Source organism: Hippopotamus amphibius, chromosome 11, assembly GCF_030028045.1.
Source record: "Hippopotamus amphibius kiboko isolate mHipAmp2 chromosome 11, mHipAmp2.hap2, whole genome shotgun sequence".
Lineage (NCBI taxonomy): Eukaryota > Metazoa > Chordata > Mammalia > Artiodactyla > Hippopotamidae > Hippopotamus > Hippopotamus amphibius.
In genome coordinates, this window is record NC_080196.1 from 42,969,699 (window position 1) to 42,992,111 (window position 22,413).

Genomic DNA, 22,413 nt, shown 5'->3' on the forward strand with positions numbered 1-22,413 from the left:
TTTGGTTGGGAAGATCAGAAGTGCTTCTAGTCCCTTTGTTCTCATCTTTCAGAATGACTCAGGGCTGCTAAGTTTGTTTATTTATCTTTATTTCAATGATACAGAGCCCAGGATCCTTTATCATCCTCCCCTCCTCAGTCTCCCGTCCCCAGGGGTTAAATAATTTTAAAAATTTAAAAAGCTGTAACAAAATAACATCAAAGGAAATGGGAAGAGGGATGAGGGAAGGGTCAGGAATCATGAAGGGAGCAGAGAAGAGAGAGCCTCTTCCCCAACCCCCCACCTGGATTCCTGCCTGGGCAGTAGGGAGAAGTACCCCGTACCACCCAAGGTACATCCCAGCTGTAGGTGAGGTCAGAGGTCAGGGTATGAAAGTGCCGCTGTGTATGAATGGGGAAGTAAGTGGGCAGAGGCAGGCTGTTCAGAAGATGCCCCCACCTCCCCACTCAACCAGGTACTGCACAGAGCCATCAGGCCGTACTCTCCGAGCAAGGACCCGGACAGGGTCCCCTCGGGACAGGTAACCGACCCCACCTCGGACTCCTCCCCCAGTCCCAGGAGACAGACTACGGCACAGGGGAGAAGGGGGTGCTGAGCGTCTAGGAAGACCTGGGGAGGGGGCTGGGACTGAGGAAGATGAGGCTGTCATCGAGTGGGGGGCACTTTTAGGAAGGTCTGTGGGAAAACCAATGTGAAGTTCCAGGGGTGACCTAGGGAGAGAAGGCAATTGTCAGTCCAGACGGAGATAAGGACTGACCAGAAATGGAGACCATGTGTGGATCAGAGAAACAAAAAATATGGTTAGAGACCAAGTAACTTAAGAGCACAAAGGTGTAGAGCACAGAGGTATCACAGGTAAAGGAGTAGAATCTCACCTGTCTGGGGGTTCACCATCCCCAGAGGTCCCTGCGGTGCTGGCAGAGGGGTGGAAGGAAGCGAACATCCGGATGGGACTGCTGGGGTTGGGGAGGGGGAAAGTCAGGACCCAAAGCAGGGGAACAGGACCCTCTCCCCCTGAGAAGGGCAGAGTTCAAACAGTACCCTCAAGGAACCCCTGTCCCCAGAATACTGGGGAGCAGACACTGGCTCTGAAAGTCTCTCTAGGAAAACAAGTGGGCAGCCAATGGAGAGAGGGAAAAGAATTCTGGGTGAGAAAGTCCAGAAGATGTAGACGATTGGAAGAGAAGTTCCAAGGGAGCACACCTGGCTGGAGGGAGGAGGCTCACTGACCTGGGCAGGCAGCGGGCATCTGTGGGTCGGAAGTTGTAGCCGCTGCTGCCCTGGTAACTCTGGTTAGGGCTGGAGGGTGGTGGAGACACTGAGGCCTAAAAGGAGCAAGGGACTGAGAGATAATCCTTGATTCCTTCCCACACCACCGCTTGCCCCACGGGGTGACCGTGCCCCTGTACCTGCAGTGCCCTCTGCAGACGAGCCCGCTCCCTCTGCTCCTGGGGCTCGGGCTGGTTGCGCACTGCTGAGGGTGGCCCCAGCTCCTCCATTTTCCCCTTCTGCCTCCTCCTCAGGGGCTCTGGCTCCGGCCTCCGGCGCTTCCCCAGGGGACGTGAGACCCCTCCCCCAGGGCCCTGCCCTGAAGGGAAGCTGTAAGAGGCCTCCTTATCCCCCCAGCCCCCTCCCGGACACCCCAAAGACCTCCCCTTTTCCATAAATGCACCCTGAGAACTTCCCCATCCCCCCTGGACCAGTGACCTGGTGGGGGCTCCATCTCCAGTAGGGGGCTCCACAGGGGGAGGTATCCGAGCATGGAGACCAAACAAGCATTTCCTCTTCTTAATCTCCCTCCCTGAAATGAAACTGGGGTGAGGAGAGAAATGATACAGGGTCAGTGCTGTAGAAAAGGGACCCTCCTATGCCATTACTCCATCCTTTTTGGAGGTATGCTCCAGGTGGGCTGCAGCCCCTCCCCTCTCAGGCTGCCACGTGCATATCTCCATCTCTTTCTGAGCCTCCCTCTAACTCACCGGTCCTTGTGGCTGTTGAGAGCAGAGAGGAGCTTGGAAGAACGTTCTCCCTTGGGGGTGTCTGAGAGCTGGGGGAGGGGAAGGAAAATGAGGTCAGAGGAACAGTGATTCTCTCCTTCCCCCTTTTCTCCATGTCTCCCTGGTCCACCCTGACCCCCAAGAGCTTCACTACCCCTTACCTCCCCAAGGAGCAAACTGTCCCAATTCTCAGAGGTGAAGGGGAGGATCTCACGGTCAAAATCAAAGTATTTTTTCTTACAGCAAACGCTGAGGTGGTAGAGGACAAGATGTGCCACGTCCACCCTGGAAAAACATTGACTTGTCAAAGTGGTGGAAGGGTTACAAAAGCCAAGGGATGTTCTGAGGTGGAGGGCTGGGGCCTGTAAGGTGAAAAACTGGGGGTGTTGAGGGAGGAGTTACACTGAGGTCGTGCCCCATCCAGCTCACCAGCGAAGCTGCAGCCTCCGGACCTTCTCAGGGCCCCCCCGACACACACAGCATTCAAACTCATAGAACCTGAACATGGGCAAGAGAGAGAAAACACACCTTTTACAGGAAAACTATGCCATGTTGGGGGGGCACTCCCGAGCAAGGACAGGGCCAACAGGTAAGCAAAGCTTCCAAGGTTGCAAAGAGACCTGGTCTGGGATGGGAGGGCAGGGGATAGTGTGGGTGGAGCAGAGCTCCTGGAGAGACTGCCCAGGCTCACCTGTCCCCATAAAGGAGGGGTTTGCTCAGACACTGGGTGCAGGCCTCATGGAACCACTGCAGGCAGCTCCGGCACTGCAGCATCTTCAGGTTCCACCTGAGGGGAATCACAGAACCAGCGAACCCCTAACACCCCTCCTTAACTGCCTAAAACCCTGCTCACCACCTTCCACCCCTTCAGCACTCCCACCAGCCACCCTGTTCTTTCTCCTTCATTTCCTGGGATTCACCCCCCCACCCCCAATCACTTATTCCCTAAGCCCTGCCCCTCACTACTCACTCCCCAGGGCCACCACAGTAACAGTAGCTCTGTTGCCGGTTGCTCAGATGCCCAGCGTCCCAGTCCAATCCCTTTAGTCCATATGGCAGGGAGAGCTTCATGCCCAGCATGGCCCGGGCGTAGGGGCCCTTCTTCAGTGCACCTCCCCTCTGCAGGTGGAACAGGCAGGTGGCCTCAGGGGGTGGGGGAAGGAAGGGCTTGGAGAGGCTGGGGGTGGGAGGCTCCCACAGGAAGTTGTCTTTACCTTGGTGGCGATGGCAAAGACACACTGGCGGCAGACCCAGGATGTGCCCTCTCCCTCTCCAGGGGCTGGGGCCCTCGGAACGTGGCAGTCCTGGTGATAAGCTGAGTAACGATAATATTGACAGCAGACCACTTATTGTGTTGCATACCTGTGTGCTAGGTATTGGAACAGGAGGAGTCTTACCCATCTCGATTCATTCTTGACCATGGTCCTGCTGGGGTGGGTATATTACCTTTATTTTAAAAACAGGTGAGGCAACTGTGGTTTATAGAGGTTTAGGGGACTTGCCCAAGGTCATATGGGTAGAAAAGCATATATTTGAACTACCCTCTGCCTGCAGAGCTCACACACCCCATCCCATGGCTGCCTCTCTGTGTTGGAAGGGAGTGAGGTTACAGGGTTGAGGAGACTGGCCAGAGCAGTAACTTGGGGACTCAGGCCAGGACAGGTTGTAAAAAGACCAGTGCTGGAGGGAAGGGTCAGAGGCAGCTTGGAAGGCCCAGGGCAAGCTGGACCATTCGGGTATCCTGCCCTCTCACCGTGGCGACACTTCTCACAGCTGACCAGCCGGTTCCCAGGGACCACAGTCTCAGAGCGACAAACACAGCAGAGGAGTTCCTCCCCAGGGAGAGCAGCTGTGAGGAACACAGTGTCAGGGGGCCTGTCCTTAATCCCTTTCTGTACGCTCCCCCCACCCCAATGCCAAGTTTCTGTTTTCCATGGGATGCAAGCTCTCAGGCCTCTCACCAGGGCTGATGTCTTTCCATAGAACCAGAAACTGGGAATCATCCTCAAACTGGACCAGACACACCTCTCGAGCACTGTCCACCTGGAATGGGTGAGCACAAAAGATCAAATGGAAGTTAGAACTAGATAAGGGAAATGAGGAAAAGGTGACAGATCAGAGGTCAAAGGTCTTACCTTTTTGATGGTCCCCAAATATAGCAGCCCATCTGTCCACCTGGCCAGCACATCTTGACCCTCCCAAAGTCGAGGCCTGGGGCCTGAGGTGGGAGCAGGGGAAGCTGGGTCCCAAAGTGGGGGGGCACCAGAGCGGCTCAGCCGGGGGGGCTGTGCCATTGCATCCTGGGGGGGCCTAGCTAGAAGTGAGATGGGTGGAGAAAGTTATGAATATTGAGGAACTAGTCCCTATTCCCTTTGCCTATTTTTCTGTCAAGGAGTCAAGCAGGCGTGCCTCCGGTCTCATTTCCCTGAGACACCTGGATAGGAAGCCACTGGGCACCCCTCCCGAGCTGCTTTACTCCAGCTCTCCCAGCAGGATCACCACTGGCTCTCTTCTCCCTACCTCTGCCCCCCCCACCCCCCCCGCCCCGTCCCAACCTAGTTCTCTAGTTTCCCAGCTTCCAGAGCTCCCCTGGGATGCTATATCCTGGCCTTGAGGTTTTAGCAGAAAAGATGGTTGCAGAGGCAAAGGTTACTACTCAGTTTCTACTGCCACCCTGTACTGATGTTTAGAGGTATCATAATTGGGGTGCTATTTCCCAGACGTGTGTTTTGGGAGCTTTTCCTGGAGATGTTTTCCAGAGTGGAAACGGTTGTTCGCCGGGCCCGCGTGTCTCATTCAGAACAATCATCTTGGTGCCAGGTTATGTCAGGTCACCCTCAAATTCGGGGCTCCCTGCCCCCGGGTTAGATAACTTCCCTGAGTGCCCCGGGAGGGGGGCGTGTCCCAGTCCCGGTCTCTACTCCCCATGACGGCGAGTCCGAGAGGGGACTTGAGTCGGCCCGGCCCAGCCCAGCCCGACCCGATGCCCGGGCGGCGCGGCTCTCCCGCCCGCGCCCTGCGCGCCGACCCCCGGCTCCCTGCCCCCCCACAGGCGCCTCCCGCCGCCTCCTTACCAGTGACAGCTGGGGCCGCCGGGAGCCGGGCAGAGGCAGACGTAGGAGACCGAGGCGAACCCCCCGCGCGGGGGGGGGCACGTCTGGGCGTCGGGGGGCGTGCAGGCAGAGACCGGGGGGTCCCCAGGCCCAGCCCCTCCGTCCCGGCGGCTCTGGGGCGTATGACGCAGCAGCCAAAGCAGCGGCAGCGGCAGGAGGAGGCGGCGAGGGGAAGGAGAGGAGGAGAGGGGAGGGGAGGGGAGAGGAGGGACAAACCGGCTCGGGGGGAGGGTGGTAGGAGGGGAGGACCGGGGGGAAGGAGGAGCCGGGGTAGGGGGGCGGGCACCACCTCACCCCACCTCCCTCACCTCCAACAGGCCTGGAGGGCGCCGAGCAAGCGGCGGCTTCTTGGCCGATGGGGCCGGCGGACGGTCGGACCCGGCGGGAGAGGGGATTCCCCGCAGCCCCTTCCTCCAAAGGGAGACCTGCTCGCTGGGCAGGTGGGAATCCCCGCTCTCGGCCGCCGGCCTCTGGCCTGGCCCCCACCCCATGCCACATCCGTTAACTGCCCCCGCAACCTTCAGGGTCATTCCAAGTCCCGCCCCCCAGCCCCAGTTCACGACCCCACCCTCCATTCACCCTTCCCATTGCCCCCGCCACGCCCTCCTCCCTCGAGTGCCCCGCCCTCCTCCCGCCTTTGCCCCGGCCCCGCCCTCCCCGTGGCTAGTTGCCCCCCCGCCCACCGCCGCCGCGCTAGTGCGCACGCGTGACCCCTCCCGCGCGCGCGGCACCTGGGAGGACCCACCCCCTCCTTTACCGGGCGGCGGCCCTCGGCGGTTGGCGCGAGGGAGCCAGGGCGTGCGTACCGCCCCGCGCTTTCAAGGCGGGTCCACGGACCAGGGGGGCTAATACCGAGGCGGTGACGCCGCCGAGAGCCAGCCAATGGGCAGCGGGCGGGGCCGGCCCAGGCGGTTCGAATGGGAAGGCAGGGAAAGAGCGGGAGGAAAGAGCCAGCAGTTTGTGGGAGGGCGCGCCGGCTCTGCCCCTGGGCTCGGGTTCCTACCTTCCCACACTCTCCAGAAGAGTTCCTGCCCCGAGCTGGGGTGGCCTGTAGCAAAGCGGAAACAGGACTAATGGCAGTGGATATCTAGTGGGCACACCTCCTAGACGTGGACGACGGAGGCAGGGTATGGGAGCTGGAGGCCATCCGACTCTGGGGATGGCCTGTTAGGGAGAAAAGCCGAAGCCCTCACCCCGCGAAACACAACTGCTTGGCAGAATGGAAGATCCACAGTTCCCATCTTTAAAGATAAGAAAAATATCTCCCCTATTGGGCAACTGCTAATAAAACCTTTATTTAAAAAAAAACAACAAAAAATTCTCTTCTTTATTTGATGGGCCCAGGTATCACAGCGCCCCCCTCCCAATAAAGCACCCCCAACGCCCCCCCATTCCCCGTGTGTCAAACACACACACACACACACACACACACACACACACACACAATCTAGATCCGTCTTCATTTCCTGTTGGCCTGGGCAGTACCAATAACACACTGGTTCACCTGCGGGCAGGGAGTTTAGACAAACAGGATAAAAAAGTTCTTGGAGTAACCAAAAGAACAGTGTTTCCCATATCACCTCCAAACCCCAGTATTAGTGCTGCCCTCAGAGAATCCTGAAATAAGGGTTCTGAAAGCAGGTTCAGGATGGTCTCAGTTCTCCCATGCCCACTAGGCACACTAGGTCTGGAAGAAGAGGAAAGGCTTTGAGAAGGGACAGAAGCACCCCCCACCCACCCACAGGAGCAGAGAGACAGAGGAGCTTCGGTTTCTAGCAGTACCTCGGACTAGACAAAGCCCTCCCACCACTAATGCTTAATAAGCTAGATAAAACAACAACACACATTTAGGAACCAAGGCTCTTTGGAAAATTAATGATTCCAAGTCTAGGGCCTGAAATATACAAGATGGATCTGGAGTAAAGACTCCTGGGGACCTGACTAAAGGACACAGGAGCCAAGTTGGAGCTTCCACTGGCCAAAGATGGGCAATTTGAGCATCCGAAATAATAATGACTGCAACGGATATATACCAAAAGTACAAGCATCTGTAAAATGTTACCTCCTGGATAAAAAGTCACTGGTCACCTTGGGAAGCTGCCAGGATACCAACTTATAATACTGAAAACTGATAACCACATAGATGGCAAGGGGGAGTTCTTTATAGAAGAATCATGATTAATGAATGTAGAACAATTGAGAAAATTAGAAAATCACCATTTAAAAATTCCCTAATAGATCCAGATAGCAGCCTTGATTAAATCACTAGGGGAAAAGGTTGATAGGGAGTTTTTAAATGGATAGATCAGGCTGACAATACCCAAATCCAATCATCAATTTTTATATCATTAAAAGTGGAACAACTGGGGTGCAGGGTGGGGAGTGGAACAAGTAGATAGCAGGTGCCTCCTGAGAGGATGCAATAGAAACTGTATCACACTATCTAAATTTTCTTGCCAAGAAATTTAAACCTGATTCAAGTCAACCTCTAAATCTAACTAAAGAAAACAAAAATTGTGGAGGAAAGAGGAAACAACCAGCCAAAGTAGGGTCATTTGTCCTATAGAACTAAATGCTATAAAAGAGGATGAGATTATTATAGATTAAAAGAAACTCAAGAGACCAAATGAAATGGGTGGCCCTTGCTTTGATCCTGATCAGAACAAACCTAATGTATAAAAGGCATTTCTGAGATGATTGGGAAATTTAATATAAACTGGGTGTTAGAGGATATTAAAGAGTTCATGTTGTTGGGTGTTAATGTTGATAGCAAGGGAAATCCTGATTAAAGCAGAAGACCAGGGCAGGGTGCTAAGGTGGCTGACTACTTCCATGGCAGCAAAAGTGCAGAGGGGCATGCATGATCAGAGTCCCTGAATAAAGCCAGAACACACTGTAGGGAAAACGAGTAACTAGAGGAAAAAATTACCCTCTGGAGGCAGACAGTAAAGAAACTTCCTGACTTAACTCTAGTAGAGGGAGCTTAAGTCTCCTAGAGAATTCATGGCCATGGACACAGCTGACCTTCATGGGGATTGGAGCCTGAACTCACACTATTTGGAACAGTCTGAAAAACCTGTACATCTTTGATCCAGGAATTCCATTTCAAGGAATCTCTCCCTAGATAGATGTAACTGAACAAATATAAAATATGTACAAGGATAGTCAATGTGGCCTTGTTTGTAATAGTAAAAGGGTGGAAACAATCCAAGTGTCCAGTAGAGGGAACTGGTGGATAAACTTCAGTGCATCCACACAGGGGAGTCCTAGGCAGACATAAAAATAACGGGATGCGCTCTGTGCTGGTGGGGAATAATCCTGAGGCTGTTTCGTTAATCAAAAAAAAAAAAAAGAAGAAGAAGAAGAAAGAAAGAAAAAGAAAAAAAGGATCCAGGTAGGTAATGTCCCAGATGCCTGGCAAATGTACATCCTTTCTGGATGAACGTGCCCCCTGGCCTAAAGGACAACAGGATTGGGTGGAGAAGCGTATGATCACCAGAAGGCCTGACAGGGATGGGATTGGTTGTGATCGCACCTTGGAGGCAAAGCGTAGGGAGTTGAGGGACTCGGAAACATTCTCTTCTAGGGGGGAAATGTTCACAAACATGAGCCTGTGGAGAGAAGAGAGGGGGCCAAGCCCCAGCATCAGTGGCTGGGCAGAGACTGGACCAGGTTTCCACTGTGTCACCTCCCCCACCCTGACCCCGACATTGTGGTTCCCAGCCCACCCCTTCCACTCACATCTTAGCGCTGCCGCCCAGAGAGTTCTGCAGCAGGTAGGTGAGCTTGCTGTTCCGGTAAGGCACGTGGGATTCCTAGAGGGTTGAGAGGGACAGGTAGTTAGGACAGGGTTGGGGCACGGCCAGCCCCAACCCCTCCCAGGGTTCCACGGCCCCCCACCCCCATTCCTACCTTGTTGCTCAAGGCCATGATGACCAGCCCCAGTGTGGACAGGCTGCTGTTAATGGCCTGTGTTTCCCGAAGGCGTTCCCGCTCCCCAGGGCCAAGGGCTAAGCCAGGGTCTAGCCGTTCGCTCCCAGCCAGGTCCACAAGGTTGAGGGGGGCCATGCACTGCAGGCCTCGGCCGGTGTGCTCCCCAGAGATCTGCAGCTGGAACACACTGTGACTGCGCGATGACCGCTCGTTCTGGGCTGTGCGGGCGACAGCTCGGTTCTGGCGGGCCAGATGGAGCAGGGCCTCCACCTGGGGATGGGGAGCAGCAAGAGGCAAAGACAGGCAGAGGTCAGTACATAACCAGGTCAGGTATGGCGATGAGCAAGACTCAGCACCTGCCCTCTTGGTGCTTTTTTTCTAGCCAGCGAAAAAGTAAAATACATAGTGTGTCTGAGAGTACTAAGCAGTAAAATAAAACGGTGAGGGTGAGGGCTGCAGTTGTAGAAAGAAAGGATGGCCAGCGGGAATTCCCTGGCATTCCAGTGCTTAGGACCGTGTGCTTTCACTTCTGGGGTCCAGGTTCAATCCCTGGTTGGGGAACTAAGATCTCACAAGCTGTACGGTGTGGCCAAAAGTAAAAAACAACAACAACAAAGGATGGCCAGGGATGGCCTCAATGCCTTAAAATCTTAAGGCAGCGAGGAAGCAAGTCCTTCTGGGAGAGGAAGAGTAATGTTGAGGCAAAGGAGACAGCAGGTGCAGAGGCCCTTCTGATCCGAGTGTGTGATGAGCGGGCTGAGGAATAGCCAGGAGGCCAGGAGGCCAGCACGGATGTTGTGAACTGAGCAAGAAGAGTGGGTGGAGGTGAGGCCTGAGCGCCAACAGGCAGGGCCCAGTGGCACGCGCTTCGGCAGGCGCATCACTTCTCTCCACTCCTTGGTTCCATGCAGGCAGGTGCACCTCACAGCCCATCAGCCAAAACTGAACATGCAACCTCCCCTCACCACACCCTTTCTCATCCTCAGCATTCTCCTGCCCCGGCTCATCCACCTCCATCCTTGTCACCCTACCCGCGCCTCCTGTGTCCAGGCCTAGTGCCCCTCAGCACTTACCTCTCTCTCACAGGAGACGGGAACATATCGGGCGTTGGTGACAGTAAGCTCCTCGCTCCCCGGCCCTGCCCGGCGAATCTCACATTCACCCCCCTGGCCCTTACGCGTCCCAGTGGCCAGCAGGTCTCGGACAGTCTCGTTGTAGATCTCTACGTAACTTGCCACGAAGCTGTAGGTCCAGCCCTGGCCACTTAGCTCCTGGGCCACGGAGAAGAGGTGCTGCACAGCCCGAGGAATCAGCCCCTCCACCTGGGGGTCTCCCCCAGGCCCACCCTCCATGGTGAAGGTCTTGCCACTGCCTGTCTGGCCGTAGGCAAAGATGCATACTGGGTAGCCATCCAGGGCTGACTGGACAAGCATGGAGATCTCCTCAAACACTTCATCCTGTCCACTCCCTGGTGGGAATACCCGGTCAAAGGAGAAGTCGTGGCGGGTGGGGGCGGCAGGCGCCCCACTCAGGGTCCCACGCCGCTCGTCAGACCGGGAGAGGCTGAGGCGGGTTGGAGGGTCAGAGGGCCCACCAGGGCCAGAGGGAAATAGGAGGAAGCCAGGGGGTGGGGTGGACTCCCCTGGAAGGACAGGGCGGACCCGGCAGAATACACGGATGTTGCCTTTGAGTTCCTGCAGCTGGTTGTGTAGCCGCCGGCGCTCCATCTCGAGCCCATGCAGACGTTCTTCCCGCTCAGCCAGTAAGGCCGCCTGGGCTGCAGTCTCCTGGTGCAGAGATGCCACCTCCGCTTGGCTGCCCGACAGAGCAGTTTCTGATGCCTGTAGCCTCCTCTGTCCAGAACAGAGCAGACACAGAAGGTGAGATGCAACCAAGAATAAGAAAGTTATGAAGGGATGGGGGGTGGGAGATGGGCTGGTCCCTGCCCCCCAGGACTTCACAGTCTGATAAAGAAAGAGATAAGAAAATAGGAATCATGGTACTAGATAAGGAGGGCTACGGGATCATCCAGAAGAGGCACAAGAACAATATCTAGGCTGACACCCAAAAGCATGGGAGTGAACCAAGAGAAAGATGGAGTGCGGAAAGAATATTCCATAAAGAGGGACATGCATATGCAAAATGCCCTGAATTGAGAATCGAGTCATTTGAGAGACTGCAAGTAACGCAATCTAGTTGGTGCTCACCAAGGAGTCAAATGGATGAGAAGAGGGTGAGAGAATGCATCGGGATTTTTATCAAAAAGAGAGAAAGAAGAAAGGGGGTGGAGAAGTAGAGGTGACACAGACCCAGGGGGAGCTACAGAAACAGAGTCAGGATAGGGTCAATTGGGGTAGAAAGCAAGACAAAGTCAGGAATGGGTGGGGGTGGGCTGAGGGGGAGCAGGGGAGGGGATGGAGGTATACTGCTGGAGAAAGGCAGTCAGGGATTCTAAGCCCAAAGCAACTTCTGGACAACCCAGAAAGGGTCAGCATTTGGCGAGAAGCGAGCCCTTACCTCCTGCTCCTCCAGCTGGGCTGCCAGTCCCCTCCGCTCCTCCTGCAATCTCAGCTGTTCTTTCTGGAGCTCTTGCACTAAGCCCTCCTGAGTGCCCAGCCGCTCTTCCAGCTCCAGGACCCGGGCACTCAGGTTCCCCAGCTCCCGCTGGCCCTGCTCGGCCTGGGCCCGCACCCTGGCCAACTCCTCTTCCAGTGTCCTGCGCTCTGCCCCCAGAGCCGTGGCCTGTTGCTGGGCCTCCCTAAGCTGGTCCCGCAGCTCTTGGTTCTCCTGGTCCAGCATCTGAGTCCTCTCACGGCAGCATTTCAGCTCTACGTTTAGGTCACATAACTGACCCTTTAAATCCCAGGCCGGACGTTTACTGGGTTTCTTCCCTCCCACCATGGGAGGAGCAGCTGTTGCTAAGATGGGCATAGAAAAGACAAAGGTCAGGGAAGTCTTGGCTCTGTCTCTCTGTCTCCCCTCCCTCCTAGCCTTTAGGGCCTCCACACCTGACGCTCCATCTCCTTCTCCTTCAGACAGGGAAGAGACCAAAAGGATTTTTCTGGGTATTCACCACCTCCTCTTCCCCATCCCAGCCTCTCACCCAACAATTATATTTGTCACCTACTGCCAGGCTTCTGGGCAGGAACAGCAGGGCCTGGCTTCTGATTCTTCAGCACTAGAGAATTGGGGAGGTGACATAAGGAATTACAGCACCAGGGTCCCTCCACCTCCATCCTTTCCCCTTTCCCCCCAGTCCCTTCCCGGCCCCAGATCTTAAGCGCCACTACCTGTGGCATTAGCTGTGGAACAGCGGGGTCCTGTCTTCCTGGGGACTTTCGGCACTGCTGAGACGAGAGAGAGGAAGAGCAGACTCATGACTTAGGCTGGCACATACTCTGGCTGGGCCGAAGGCAGAGGAATTGCTTTTTCAGAGGATTCGAAGTAAGATAACTTCCCTCTTTCCCTACGTCTGACCAACTCCTAGAGATACCCTTCCTAGGACCAACAAGCCAAGAAACAAGTTGGACCAAGACAAGCAGAAAGAGCAGGGGGGCAGAACCACGTGTAAAGTACGCTAGCATGTGTGTAAAACGTGTTGGGGAACACGCCCATATTTGCGTGCAAACCCACAGAACATCCCTGGAGGGACTCACAGTTGCCTCTGGGGAGGGGGACTGGGTGGCTGGGGAACATGGGCAGGAGGGAGATTCTTCACTGTGTGACAACTTTTGTGTCTTTGGAATTTTGAGACAAGTGAAACACATTACCTATTCAAAATAAGCTACGACTGAAAGAAAAGAAAAAGAAAGAAGTGAGTTGAAGAGAACTGGACTTTGTGCCCTGGGTCTCTGTCCAGCCCTGGAGCCCACCTGTGGTCTGGCCTTGTGTCTTTGGCAAGGTGGTGAGGGCCGCTGCTCTGGGGCGGGACGTAGCAACTTTGGTGCTCAGGCCTCGTGTCCTTTTCTAGGGAAAGACAAGGATGGGGGGTGGGGTCCATTGTTACCCTCCCTGATGGTTTTGCGTGCACACACACGCACATACACACACGTACATGGGTTTCCAAACCCAGCTCACCTTCTCAGGCTCCAAGGCCTCCTCCATCTGGTCAGGCCCCCTCTTCAGCCTGCTTCCTGGAAGTGGCAGCCGGGAAAGGGCCTTGGCCAGGGGTCTCTTCAGCTCTACGTTCCCCTTCACTTCCAACAAGGGGGACCTCTGCTGGGAAGAGAGAGACCCTTCAGACAACACCCTGGGGCCCAAATGTCCCAAGAACTCCCCTTTATGACTCCCCAGCCTAATTCTCATCACCACTAACAAGCATTATTTGAGTACCTCTTGTGCTAGAAAACCAAGGCTCACAGATGATGTGCCAGCTAAAAACCATGGAGAGGGGTGGGTCACAACACAATCCCTAGGGGAAAAGCTGGGCAGATGCTGGACTTCAGCTAACTTTAAGGGCAGTACTTTAAGAAGCAGGGAAAAGGAACACTCATTTTGGAAGGCAAAACCTTAAGCTTGCACATGGTATGGCTGGGAAGCCACTAGGCCCTTTTAGTGAGAGCTGAGATCATAAAGGAGGGAGAGAGTTGGAAGATAGATAAGGCTGAAGACTGGGTGGGAGGAGCAGGTAACATTTATTAGGAATTGTTTCAAATGCTTTATCTGTATCAACTGACTTAAACCTCACAGCCCACTGAGGAGGCGCTATTAGCCTCATTTTGCAGATCAGGGAAGGAAGGCCCTGAGAGGTAAACTAGCTGGTCTGAGGTCATCAGTGAATAAAAGGCAGAGCCAGGGTTAGAATCTAGACAGTCTAGTTCTGGAGGCCATGTTTGTAACCACTAGATTACACTGTCTCATAGAGCACTGATGCCAAGCCAAGGAGTTTAGGCTTTAGCCCTGCATACGTGGAGAGCCAGATACAGCTTCTGAAAAGGAATGTGAAAAATATAGGAAAGAGCTTATTATTACTATAAATAATAATAATGAGGTGAGAGTAGGCTGACTTGCATGGGGAAGACAAGGAAGTAGCAGCATGACCAGTTTGCAGACCACCAAAGTACAGGTATGAGGTGAGCGCACGAGAAAGAAAGGAAGATCCTCTCCTCTAAGCAGCCCAGTTCAGTGCCTGGGGATCATGCCCACCCTATGGTTACTCCTACGTAGGGTGACCAATCATTCTGGTTTGCCAAGGACTGAGAGGTTTCTTGGGACACAGGATTCCAGTGCTAAAACCAGGTCATTCCTATGCAAACCAGGACAGATAGTCACCCTACTCCTATCCAACCATCAGAAAAGCACCATGTATAGATCAACTTCTAATTTTCACTGTAAGTAACTACTAATTCCAAGGCCAGTATCTCCCTGCCCTTCAGTTTATTTCATTCATTCAATATTTACAAAGTGCCTCTTACATGCCAGGAAATGATCTGGATTCTGGAGTAACAGACGTGGTCCCTGCCCTCAAGATGGTCATAGGACAGTAGGCAAGGGAAGCATTTAAAGAGATGACTAAATCTTTACTGAGTGGTATCATAAAAGGATCCCAAAGGAGGGGGTGGGCATCCAGTTTAGATGGGGAGAGTGTCCAACACAATTCTATGAAGTATTTTTAGGCCGAGCCTTGAGGATGAGAAAGAGTTGGCTTGATGGGCTTGGGCCAAGAAGGATCATTCTAGGCAGAACGCAAGGAGAGGGACGTGTGAGGACTGACAAATTATTCTGTTCAACTGAACACAGGGATGTGCACAGAAGATGGGGAGAGGAGAACAGAGGCAGAAGGGAAAGACTGCAGGCATGATAAGGAGTCTGGGGTCTACTGAAGGCAAGAGGGACCCTGATGACTTTTAATCAAGAGAATAGTATGACTCGATTTGTACTGAAAAAGTGATCTGTGCACAATGCAAAGAATGAATGGAAATAGAAGATGAGGGTTATCACAGCAGAGGGATGACATCATTCCTTCATTCATCCATTCAATAAGGATTTGTCACACTAGATTTGTTGAACGACTGCTCTGGACCAGACGCTGTTCTAGGCCCCGGGGTGAGAGTAATGAATGTAAAGTCCCTGCCTGCCCAGAGCTTTCTTTCTAGGGCAGCCTTTCCAAACTGGGGTACAAGAGGATTACGCTCTACAGAAAATGATCTATTTTCTCAATTCTCCCAAGAATATAAAAAAACAGCTCTTACCATTCTAGGTGCCTAAGAGAGAAGTTAATTCATTAGATACAAAGGATGCTTTAGGGCATTAGAGCTTAATTCTCATGGAACTCAGTTGAGAGGGGATGTCCTAAGAGTTTGAGGGTTAAGCAGAGCTGGCTTGCAGGTAGCTAGAGGTCAGGCAGTGAAGGAGATGGAGTCCAGGCTGACTCCAAGAAGCTTTCCCTGGTTCCCAAGATCACAGGAGGAAAAGCTGGGTTTGTTTTGTTTTTTAATTACACTTTTTAAACTTCTCATTTTAAAATCATTGTAGATTCACATGCAGTTGTAAGAAATAATATGGAGAGATCCGAGAGCACCTGAAGGGCTAATTTTTAAGAGATGCCAAGTTCAACTTTGGGAAAATGAGGTTGAGCTACTTGTGATACAAAGATATATTCAAGGATGTTCACAGAACATCACTAAAGAGAAAACTCTTGAAACAGTTTGATATACTGGTTTTTAAAATTTTAGTTTATTATCTTTCCTTACATTAGACATTAGACTGTGAGCATGACAAGAACCTGTCTGTTTTGTTCACAGCTATAGAACCAGAGTGCTTAGTACAATGTCTGCTACATGGTAGGACTCAATATTTTTTTTTTTTTTTTACTTTTTGGCTGTGCCGAGCGGCTTGCTGGGATCTTAGTTCTCCGACCAGGGATCAAACCCACGCCCCAGGCAGTGAAAGCGCGGAGTCCTAATCATTGGACTTCCAGAGAAATCCCTCAATATATTTTTCAAGGAATGAAATTAGATGTCCCCCAGCAGGGAAATACTTAAATAAATAAACTGCCATACATCCAAACCACTGGCTCCTATACAAATAAAAAGGAAAAAAAAAAAAGGAAGTAGCATTCTCTTTTCTGCCACCTGCAGAAATGTTCACAAAGAATGCTGATTTCAATTCACTTTAATCAAATGTAGTATGAAAACTAAATTTTTCTTTTAAGTATTTCCAGGTCAAACACTGAATTTTTTTTATTACCTGTGCCTTTCATTCTCCCTACACTACCATAGTGGATCAACTAAAGACCTACCTCCCTGGAATTTGTGTGGGTTCAGAAAATGTGTTCAAAGCTTTGTTTATTCAGGACAACTCCAAAGAGTACAGTATTTATTTTTCTCCCATCTATAAAGCTAGACAGGATGACTCCCAACTTTCCACAATAAGCATATGCATTTAACCTTCTATAAAACCAGATTTTCATTGAACCCCTCCTAGACCCACTTCCCAGGATCAGAGATGGATACCCTGCTGCTAAGGCATCCCCTCCATGTGTGCATCCGCTCCCACTCTCACCCACACAGGAGCAGCGCTCCAGCAACCCTTCCTTCTCCTCTCTGCACCATCATTTTCACTCTCTCCTGGATCATTTCAATCTGTATTCAATACATGTTATTATTACTTCCAACCTAAAAGAGTTTTTCTCTCCTAAACCCATCCCAATCAGACTTTCACTCCCACCATTCCACCAACACTGCTCTCAAGGTCACAAGTCACCTTGTGCTGCAAAATCAACTCTTTATCTTGTGTTTCTTGACCCATCAGCAGTGTTTGATACAACTGATCACTCCCTCTTCCTTAATACACTCTTCATTTAGCTCCTGGGAGACCATCTTCTCCTGGTTTTTCTACCTCACTGGTAGATCCTCTTCACCTCCCCAAACTTTTAACAGTGGTCTTGCTATTCTCTATCTACACTCTAGGCCACTTCTATGGTTTTAAAGACCATTCACATGCTCACAACTCCCAAACTAATGTCTCTAGCCCAGACTTTTGACTCTGAAGTCATATGGAACGGCCTTCTCAATGTCTCCACCTGGAAGCCTAATAAACACGTCAAACTCAACGTATTCAAATCTTAACCTCCTGACATCCAACCCTCCGTCAACCTTGCTGTCTTGCAGCTTCCTCCATCTCAGTTGATATAAATCCATCTTTCAGCTGCTCAAGCAAATACACCCAAAGTCCTCTCATTCTCTCACATACCACAAAATCTAACAACAACGTGGCCGACCCTACCTTCCACATAGATCCAGGATCAGGCCACTTGTTACCACCTCCCCTGCTACTACGATGATCCAAGTTGCCACCATCTCTCACCTGGATTATCACACTCCACTGGTTCTCAACTAGGGATGACTTTACTCCCCAGGGGATGTTTGACAATGTCTGGAGACACTTTGATTGTCATGATTAGGTGGGGGTTGCTGCTGTCATCTAGTGGGTAGAAGGCAGGAATGCTGCTAAACATCAGACAACATACAGGACAATCCGCCCATAAGAAGTCAATAATGTGAAAGTTGAGAAAACCTGCCCCATTCCTAAAAGCTCTCCTTGTTTCTATCCATTCTTCCTTATAGTCTAATCTCAATGCAGCTGCTAGAGTGGTCCTCTTAAAGTGTAAGACAGATTTTGTCTCTCTTTGCCTCCCATCTCACTCAGAGAAAAAAATCAAAGTCTTCACAATGGCCCCTACAAGAAGCAATGGATTCAACACCCCCCTCTCCGTTACCCAACTTCCCTTCCCCAAACTCTCCCCCTTGCTCACTCCATTTTGGGTTTGCTACACAACACTAGGGACTTTACTGATTCCCTCTGCCTGGAATGATCTTAATAACTACTTGCCTATTTCTCTCACCTCCTTCAAGTCTTTATTCAACTCTCACCTTCCTAATGGAGCTTACTAAGACCACCCAATTTAACAGTCTATCTTGCCAGCTGGCCTCCCCTCCCCTCTCTTAATCTGCTCAAATTTTTCCTTTTCTCCATAGCCCTTATCACCTTCTTAACAGCATTATATAATTTACTTATCATATATTGTCTGTCTCCCCATAGAATGGCAGCTTCATGATGACAGGGATCTCTGCTTGTTCACTGCTGCAGCCCAAGCACATAATAGGTGCTCGGTAAATACGTGATCAATAAACATGAGAAGGCTTCTATTCTTTTTCACTGTCACATCACACTGCTCCACTCTCTGGCTGGCAGGATGTAAAGAGTATCTCTTCAAGCCGAAACCTGATTTTGGGTAAATCTGAATGTGAAATACTAGTAAACAGAGGATTCAGGCAAGAGCCCCTTTCTGGCACCAGAAGCCAACCCGCTTTCACTGTCACAAACACACCTCTCTCCACTGGAGAGGGGAGGCCGTAGGTGGTTGTGGGGGGCGGCAGGGCACTGATGAGAGAAGAAATTAACTAGTCCCATTGAGCAGAGATCTCTGCAAAACCTGGGGAAGGAGCGATAATGAGAAGTCCTTCAGTTCAGAGTACTCCATTCCCTCTCTCCTCTTCCTACACCCCGAAGCGGCCGCAAAGAGGAGAGAAGACGCGAAAGGACATCAGCAGGGATTTGGCCTCAGACACCATTTCCCGTGAGCTAGAGGTCATCTCAGAGCTCACACTGCAGTGGTGAGTGGCAAAGGACGAGCGGGAACGTGTTCAGACAAGTGTGGAATTCGAAACGGGAAATCCTGCAAACATGAAGGTGAGCGCGGGCGCAGGGAAGGCAGGCCGACGTGCCCCCCCATCCTCCTGGGGCTGCCTCCTGCCTTCTCCACGCTCCACCCCTCATCCCTTTGCACTGTGCGGGGACGCACGGATCTTGGCCCCGCAGGCAGGGGGGACTGGCGGCCGGCACGTCAACACTGGGGGTGGGGCGGCCAGCTGTTGTCCCCGCGCCGGCCCCTACTCACCTGCGGCTCCATGTCCAGCTCTGTGCCACACACGCCAGGGAAGCGCAATAAGAGGACGGGGCGCCGGGGTTCCCGGGACCCGCGTTCTCTCGCGCGCTCCCGACACAGAACACGCGCGCTCCGGACTCCGGCGCTGCCAGCTCCACGTCACACCCGCCACTTTTGAATTTCAACGGCCGCCACCCTACTTACCTCGCTCTGCACTCAGGGGCCAATCGTCGCCGCCGTCACAGCCGAGGACCAATCGCAGGGCCCTCCGCCTCCCGAGGCCACACCCCGCCCGGCCGCCTCCTTCTCCTTCCTGTTTCCCTCGCCCAGGAGGCTGGCCGGTTAGTCACACTTCCGGCTCCACTTTTTTCTTTCCTCACCCCACCCCTCCTGCAGCTGGAGTCGCGCTGGACTTCCGCTAGGCTGGCGGCCGCCGCTCGCTGCGTCAGAAATTGCAGGGAACACGCCGCCCGAACGTAACTCGTGTGGGGGCGGGGACGCTGGAGGAAAGGAATCACGCGTGCGCAAACAGAACCTGTGCGGACGAGCGCTCCCTACCGGCGGCAGTAGGAAAGCCACTCGTTAGCCCGGACTGGATCGATGTGATTGCGGCTGGTGCGCGACGTTTCCCACACGCTTAGAACTGATCCCGGAAGTGGAAGCAGGATCCCTCTTGCGGATGTCAGAATGGCTGAATCTGCCCATTCCGCGGTCCCTTTGGCATTTCTCACCAAACTTAAGGACCTTGAGTACAGCTTGGCGCTCCATGGAAGCCGGACGGTGGGGATTCGAGGCCCAGGGGAGGAGGATTTTTCTCTGCAGTCACCCTCCTCGCCTAACCTCCCCTAACCTGCGTACCTCAGTGCTATTACTGGTGCTGGAGCACTGGCTTGAGTCTTTCCGAGCCTAGAACCCACGGAGGGTTTACTGCTTCCGTTTATGGAATATTTTTTATGCTTTTCAGGCTAACTGCACACTTGCATCATCTCTTTTTTTTTAAGAACTTTTATTGAGATAACAGTTAACAGACAATAAACAGCATATATTTAGAGTGTACAATTTGGTATCCCAATCTCCCAGTTTATTCCCCCCCAACCCTCCCCGCTTTCCCCACTTGGTGTCCATGTGTTTGTTCTCTACACCTGTGTCTCTATTTCTGCCTTGCATTTCCTCTTTCATAGTTGTTAGCATTTGCCTTATGTATTGAGGTGTTCCTATGTTGGGTGCATATATATAATTGTTATCTCCTCTTCTTGGATTGATCCCTTGGTCTTTATGTAATGTCCTTCCTTGTCTCTTGTAACATTTTTTATTTTAAAGTCTATTTTATCTGATATGACTATTGCTACTCCAGCTTTCTTTTCTTTTCTTTTTTATTTATTTATTTATTTATTGGCTGCATTGGGTCTTTGTTGCTGCACACGGGCTTTCTCTAGTTGTGGTAAGTGGGGGCTGTTCTTTGTTGTGGTGTGAGGACTCTCACTGCAGTGCCTTCTCTTGTTGCAGAGCATGGGCTCTAGGTGTGCAGGCTTCAGTAGTTGCAGCACGTTGGCTCAGTAGTTGTGGCACACGGGCTTAGTTGCTCCGCGGCATGTGGGATCTTCCCAGACCAGGGATGAAACCTGTGTCCCCTGCATTGGCAGGCAGATTCTTAACCACTGCGCCACCAGGGAAGTCCCCCAGCTTTCTTTTGATTTCCATTTGCATGGAATATCTTTTCCATCCCCTCACTTTCCGTCTGTATGTGTCCCTAGGTCTGAAGTGGGTCTCTTGGAGACAGCATATATATGGGTCTTGTTTTTGTATCCATTTAGCGAGTCTGTGTCTTTTGGTTGGAGCATTTAGTCCATTTACATTCAAGGTAATTATCGATATGTGTGTTCCTATTACCATTTTCTTAATTGTTTTGTTGTTGTTTCTGTAGGTCCGTTTCTTCTCTTATGTTTTCCGCTTAGAGAAGTTCCTTTAGCATTTGTTGTAGGGCTGGTTTGGTGGTGCTGAATTCTCTTAGCCGTTGCTTGTCTGTAAAGGTTTTGATTTCTCCATCGAATCTGAATGAGATCCTTGCTGGGTAGAGTATTCTTGGTTGTAGGTTCTTCCTTTTCATCACTTGAAATATATCATGCCACTCCCTTCTGGCCTGCAGAATTTCTGCTGAGATGCATCATCTCTTTTAATGATCGTTCAATTCACTGGACTCTTATTAATGTGTTAAGTGCTTTACATTTCTTATATGCAAGTTAGATGAAGGAGACAGTTTCAGAAAGGTTAAGTAACAAGTACAAAGTCACACTGCTGATTGGGAGTGGATCTAGATTCCACTACCTTCAAAATCCAAGCTGTGGGACTTCCTCGGTGGTCCGGTGGTTAGGACTCCGCGCTTCCACTGCAGGGGGCACGGGTTCAATCCCTGGTTGGGGAACAAAGATCCCACATGCTGCAGGGCGCAGCCAAAAAACAACAAAACCCACCAAGCTATGTAGGTTATCTCACACTACTTCTAACAATCCTAGTAACAACGACAACACCTTACCTGTTAATAATTTGCACAGTGGTTCTACTACTCTTAGTTACCAACCAATCCTGGGGGTAGGCAGGGCAGGGGATTTATTTATGAGACAGAAAGGCAGGGGACTAAGGGATTTGTCTTGGTACATAACTGGAGATTGACCAAACTGGAACTCAAGCCACTTATCTTCTAATCCAGTGCTTTGACTTCAAACGTGCTTGTGGAGGGGAGCAAACTGTGGGGAGACAGTGTCAAAAACCCTGTCATCATCCCCCAACCTTTGAAATCCTAGGAAACCTACATGGAGCTGGAGCTTGAAGAGTGAGTAGTGATGGAGAAAACTGGAAAAGACCAACACTTACTGGATGGGTAAAGAGAACTGAGAAGGGGAACATGAGAAGAAATGTATATCAAAAGACATTTATCAAAGTTAAAAAAAACAGATGTTAGACTAGGAGAAATGCGGACATTAAAGAGGAAAAAGTTTATTTATCTTAATTGATGCAGAAAAACTACTCAAAATATTCAACATTGATATTGAGGAAAAAAAACATAACCTGATAAAGGACATCTTCAAAAACCCGACAGCACACATCACAATAATGGTGAAGTGTTGAAAACCTTCCTCTTAAGATGAGAGACAAGGCAGGGAAATCTGCTCTCAGTAATCCTAGTCAGTACAATAATGGAAGTTTTAGAAAGTCCAATAAACAACAACAGCAAATATATAGAGATTGGAAAGAAACAAGAATGTCATTATTTGCAGATGAAATTTTGTGTGTAGCAGCCCCAAAAGAAAATTCAGGTAGAATTGGTAAGTGAGTTTAGCAAAGTTGCTGGGTAGAAAATCATTATAGAAAAAAAATATAAATATATAAAACCTATTGTGGACTCCCAGTTGGCACAATGGTTAAGAATCCTCCTGCTAATGCAGGGGACAGGAGTTTGAGCCCTGGTCCAGGAAGATCCCAC

At 51.4% G+C, this 22,413-nt stretch overlaps 2 protein-coding genes across 11 annotated transcripts; both read right to left on the minus strand.

The window, feature by feature from the left end:
- Positions 1-70: 70 nt before the first annotated feature.
- PHF1 (PHD finger protein 1) lies at positions 71-5,736 on the minus strand. 7 transcript variants are annotated; one of them, XM_057699193.1, is made up of 15 exons: positions 5,419-5,735; positions 4,133-4,215; positions 3,959-4,040; positions 3,751-3,846; positions 3,212-3,312; positions 2,968-3,116; positions 2,689-2,784; positions 2,427-2,495; positions 2,159-2,282; positions 1,980-2,047; positions 1,708-1,812; positions 1,410-1,599; positions 1,204-1,325; positions 876-956; positions 71-710 (listed from the first exon to the last, which is right to left on the minus strand). In XM_057699193.1, the coding sequence occupies exons 1-15, from the start codon at positions 5,606-5,608 to the stop codon at positions 422-424; spliced, it is 1,845 nt and encodes a 614-aa protein (XP_057555176.1). In that variant the 5' UTR covers positions 5,609-5,735; the 3' UTR covers positions 71-421. The 7 variants fall into 7 exon arrangements, 5 of the variants coding, with proteins under 5 accessions (XP_057555176.1, XP_057555178.1, XP_057555177.1 ...); XM_057699195.1 differs by lacking the exon at positions 5,419-5,735 and adding an exon at positions 5,072-5,291 and having other exon boundaries at positions 4,133-4,307; XM_057699194.1 differs by lacking the exon at positions 5,419-5,735 and adding an exon at positions 5,072-5,290 and having other exon boundaries at positions 4,133-4,311.
- Positions 5,667-19,131, minus strand: KIFC1 (kinesin family member C1). Of its 4 annotated transcripts, none has more exons than XM_057699176.1 (11): positions 18,945-19,131; positions 13,121-13,261; positions 12,916-13,009; positions 12,334-12,390; positions 12,171-12,221; positions 11,561-11,961; positions 10,117-10,896; positions 9,023-9,313; positions 8,852-8,925; positions 8,646-8,721; positions 5,667-6,158 (listed from the first exon to the last, which is right to left on the minus strand). In XM_057699176.1, exons 1-11 carry the CDS (start codon positions 18,954-18,956, stop codon positions 5,667-5,669), a joined length of 2,469 nt encoding a protein of 822 aa, XP_057555159.1. In that variant the 5' UTR covers positions 18,957-19,131. The 4 variants fall into 4 exon arrangements, with proteins under 4 accessions (XP_057555159.1, XP_057555163.1, XP_057555162.1 ...); XM_057699180.1 differs by lacking the exon at positions 5,667-6,158 and adding an exon at positions 6,414-6,614 and having other exon boundaries at positions 12,334-12,387; positions 13,121-13,258; XM_057699179.1 differs by lacking the exon at positions 5,667-6,158 and adding an exon at positions 6,414-6,614 and having other exon boundaries at positions 12,334-12,387.
- Between the last annotated feature and the right edge of the window lie 3,282 nt (positions 19,132-22,413).

Bases quoted from the DNA above. Each gene is read 5' to 3' on its own strand.
- KIFC1 (XM_057699176.1), bottom strand. The intron at 12,391-12,915 runs GTGGGCTCCAGG...CTCTCGTCTCAG, and splicing joins GACACAAGGCCAGACCACAG to CAGTGCCGAAAGTCCCCAGG. The intron at 8,722-8,851 runs GTGAGTGGAAGG...TTCTCTCCACAG, and splicing joins CTGGGCGGCAGCGCTAAGAT to GCTCATGTTTGTGAACATTT.
- PHF1 (XM_057699193.1), bottom strand. From the start codon at position 5,608: ATGTGGCATGGGGTGGGGGCCAGGCCAGAGGCCGGCGGCCGAGAGCGG. The intron at 2,283-2,426 runs GTGAGCTGGATG...ATGTTTTTCCAG, and splicing joins CGGAGGCTGCAGCTTCGCTG to GGTGGACGTGGCACATCTTG. The intron at 1,326-1,409 runs GTACAGGGGCAC...TGCTCCTTTTAG, and splicing joins GTCTGCAGAGGGCACTGCAG to GCCTCAGTGTCTCCACCACC.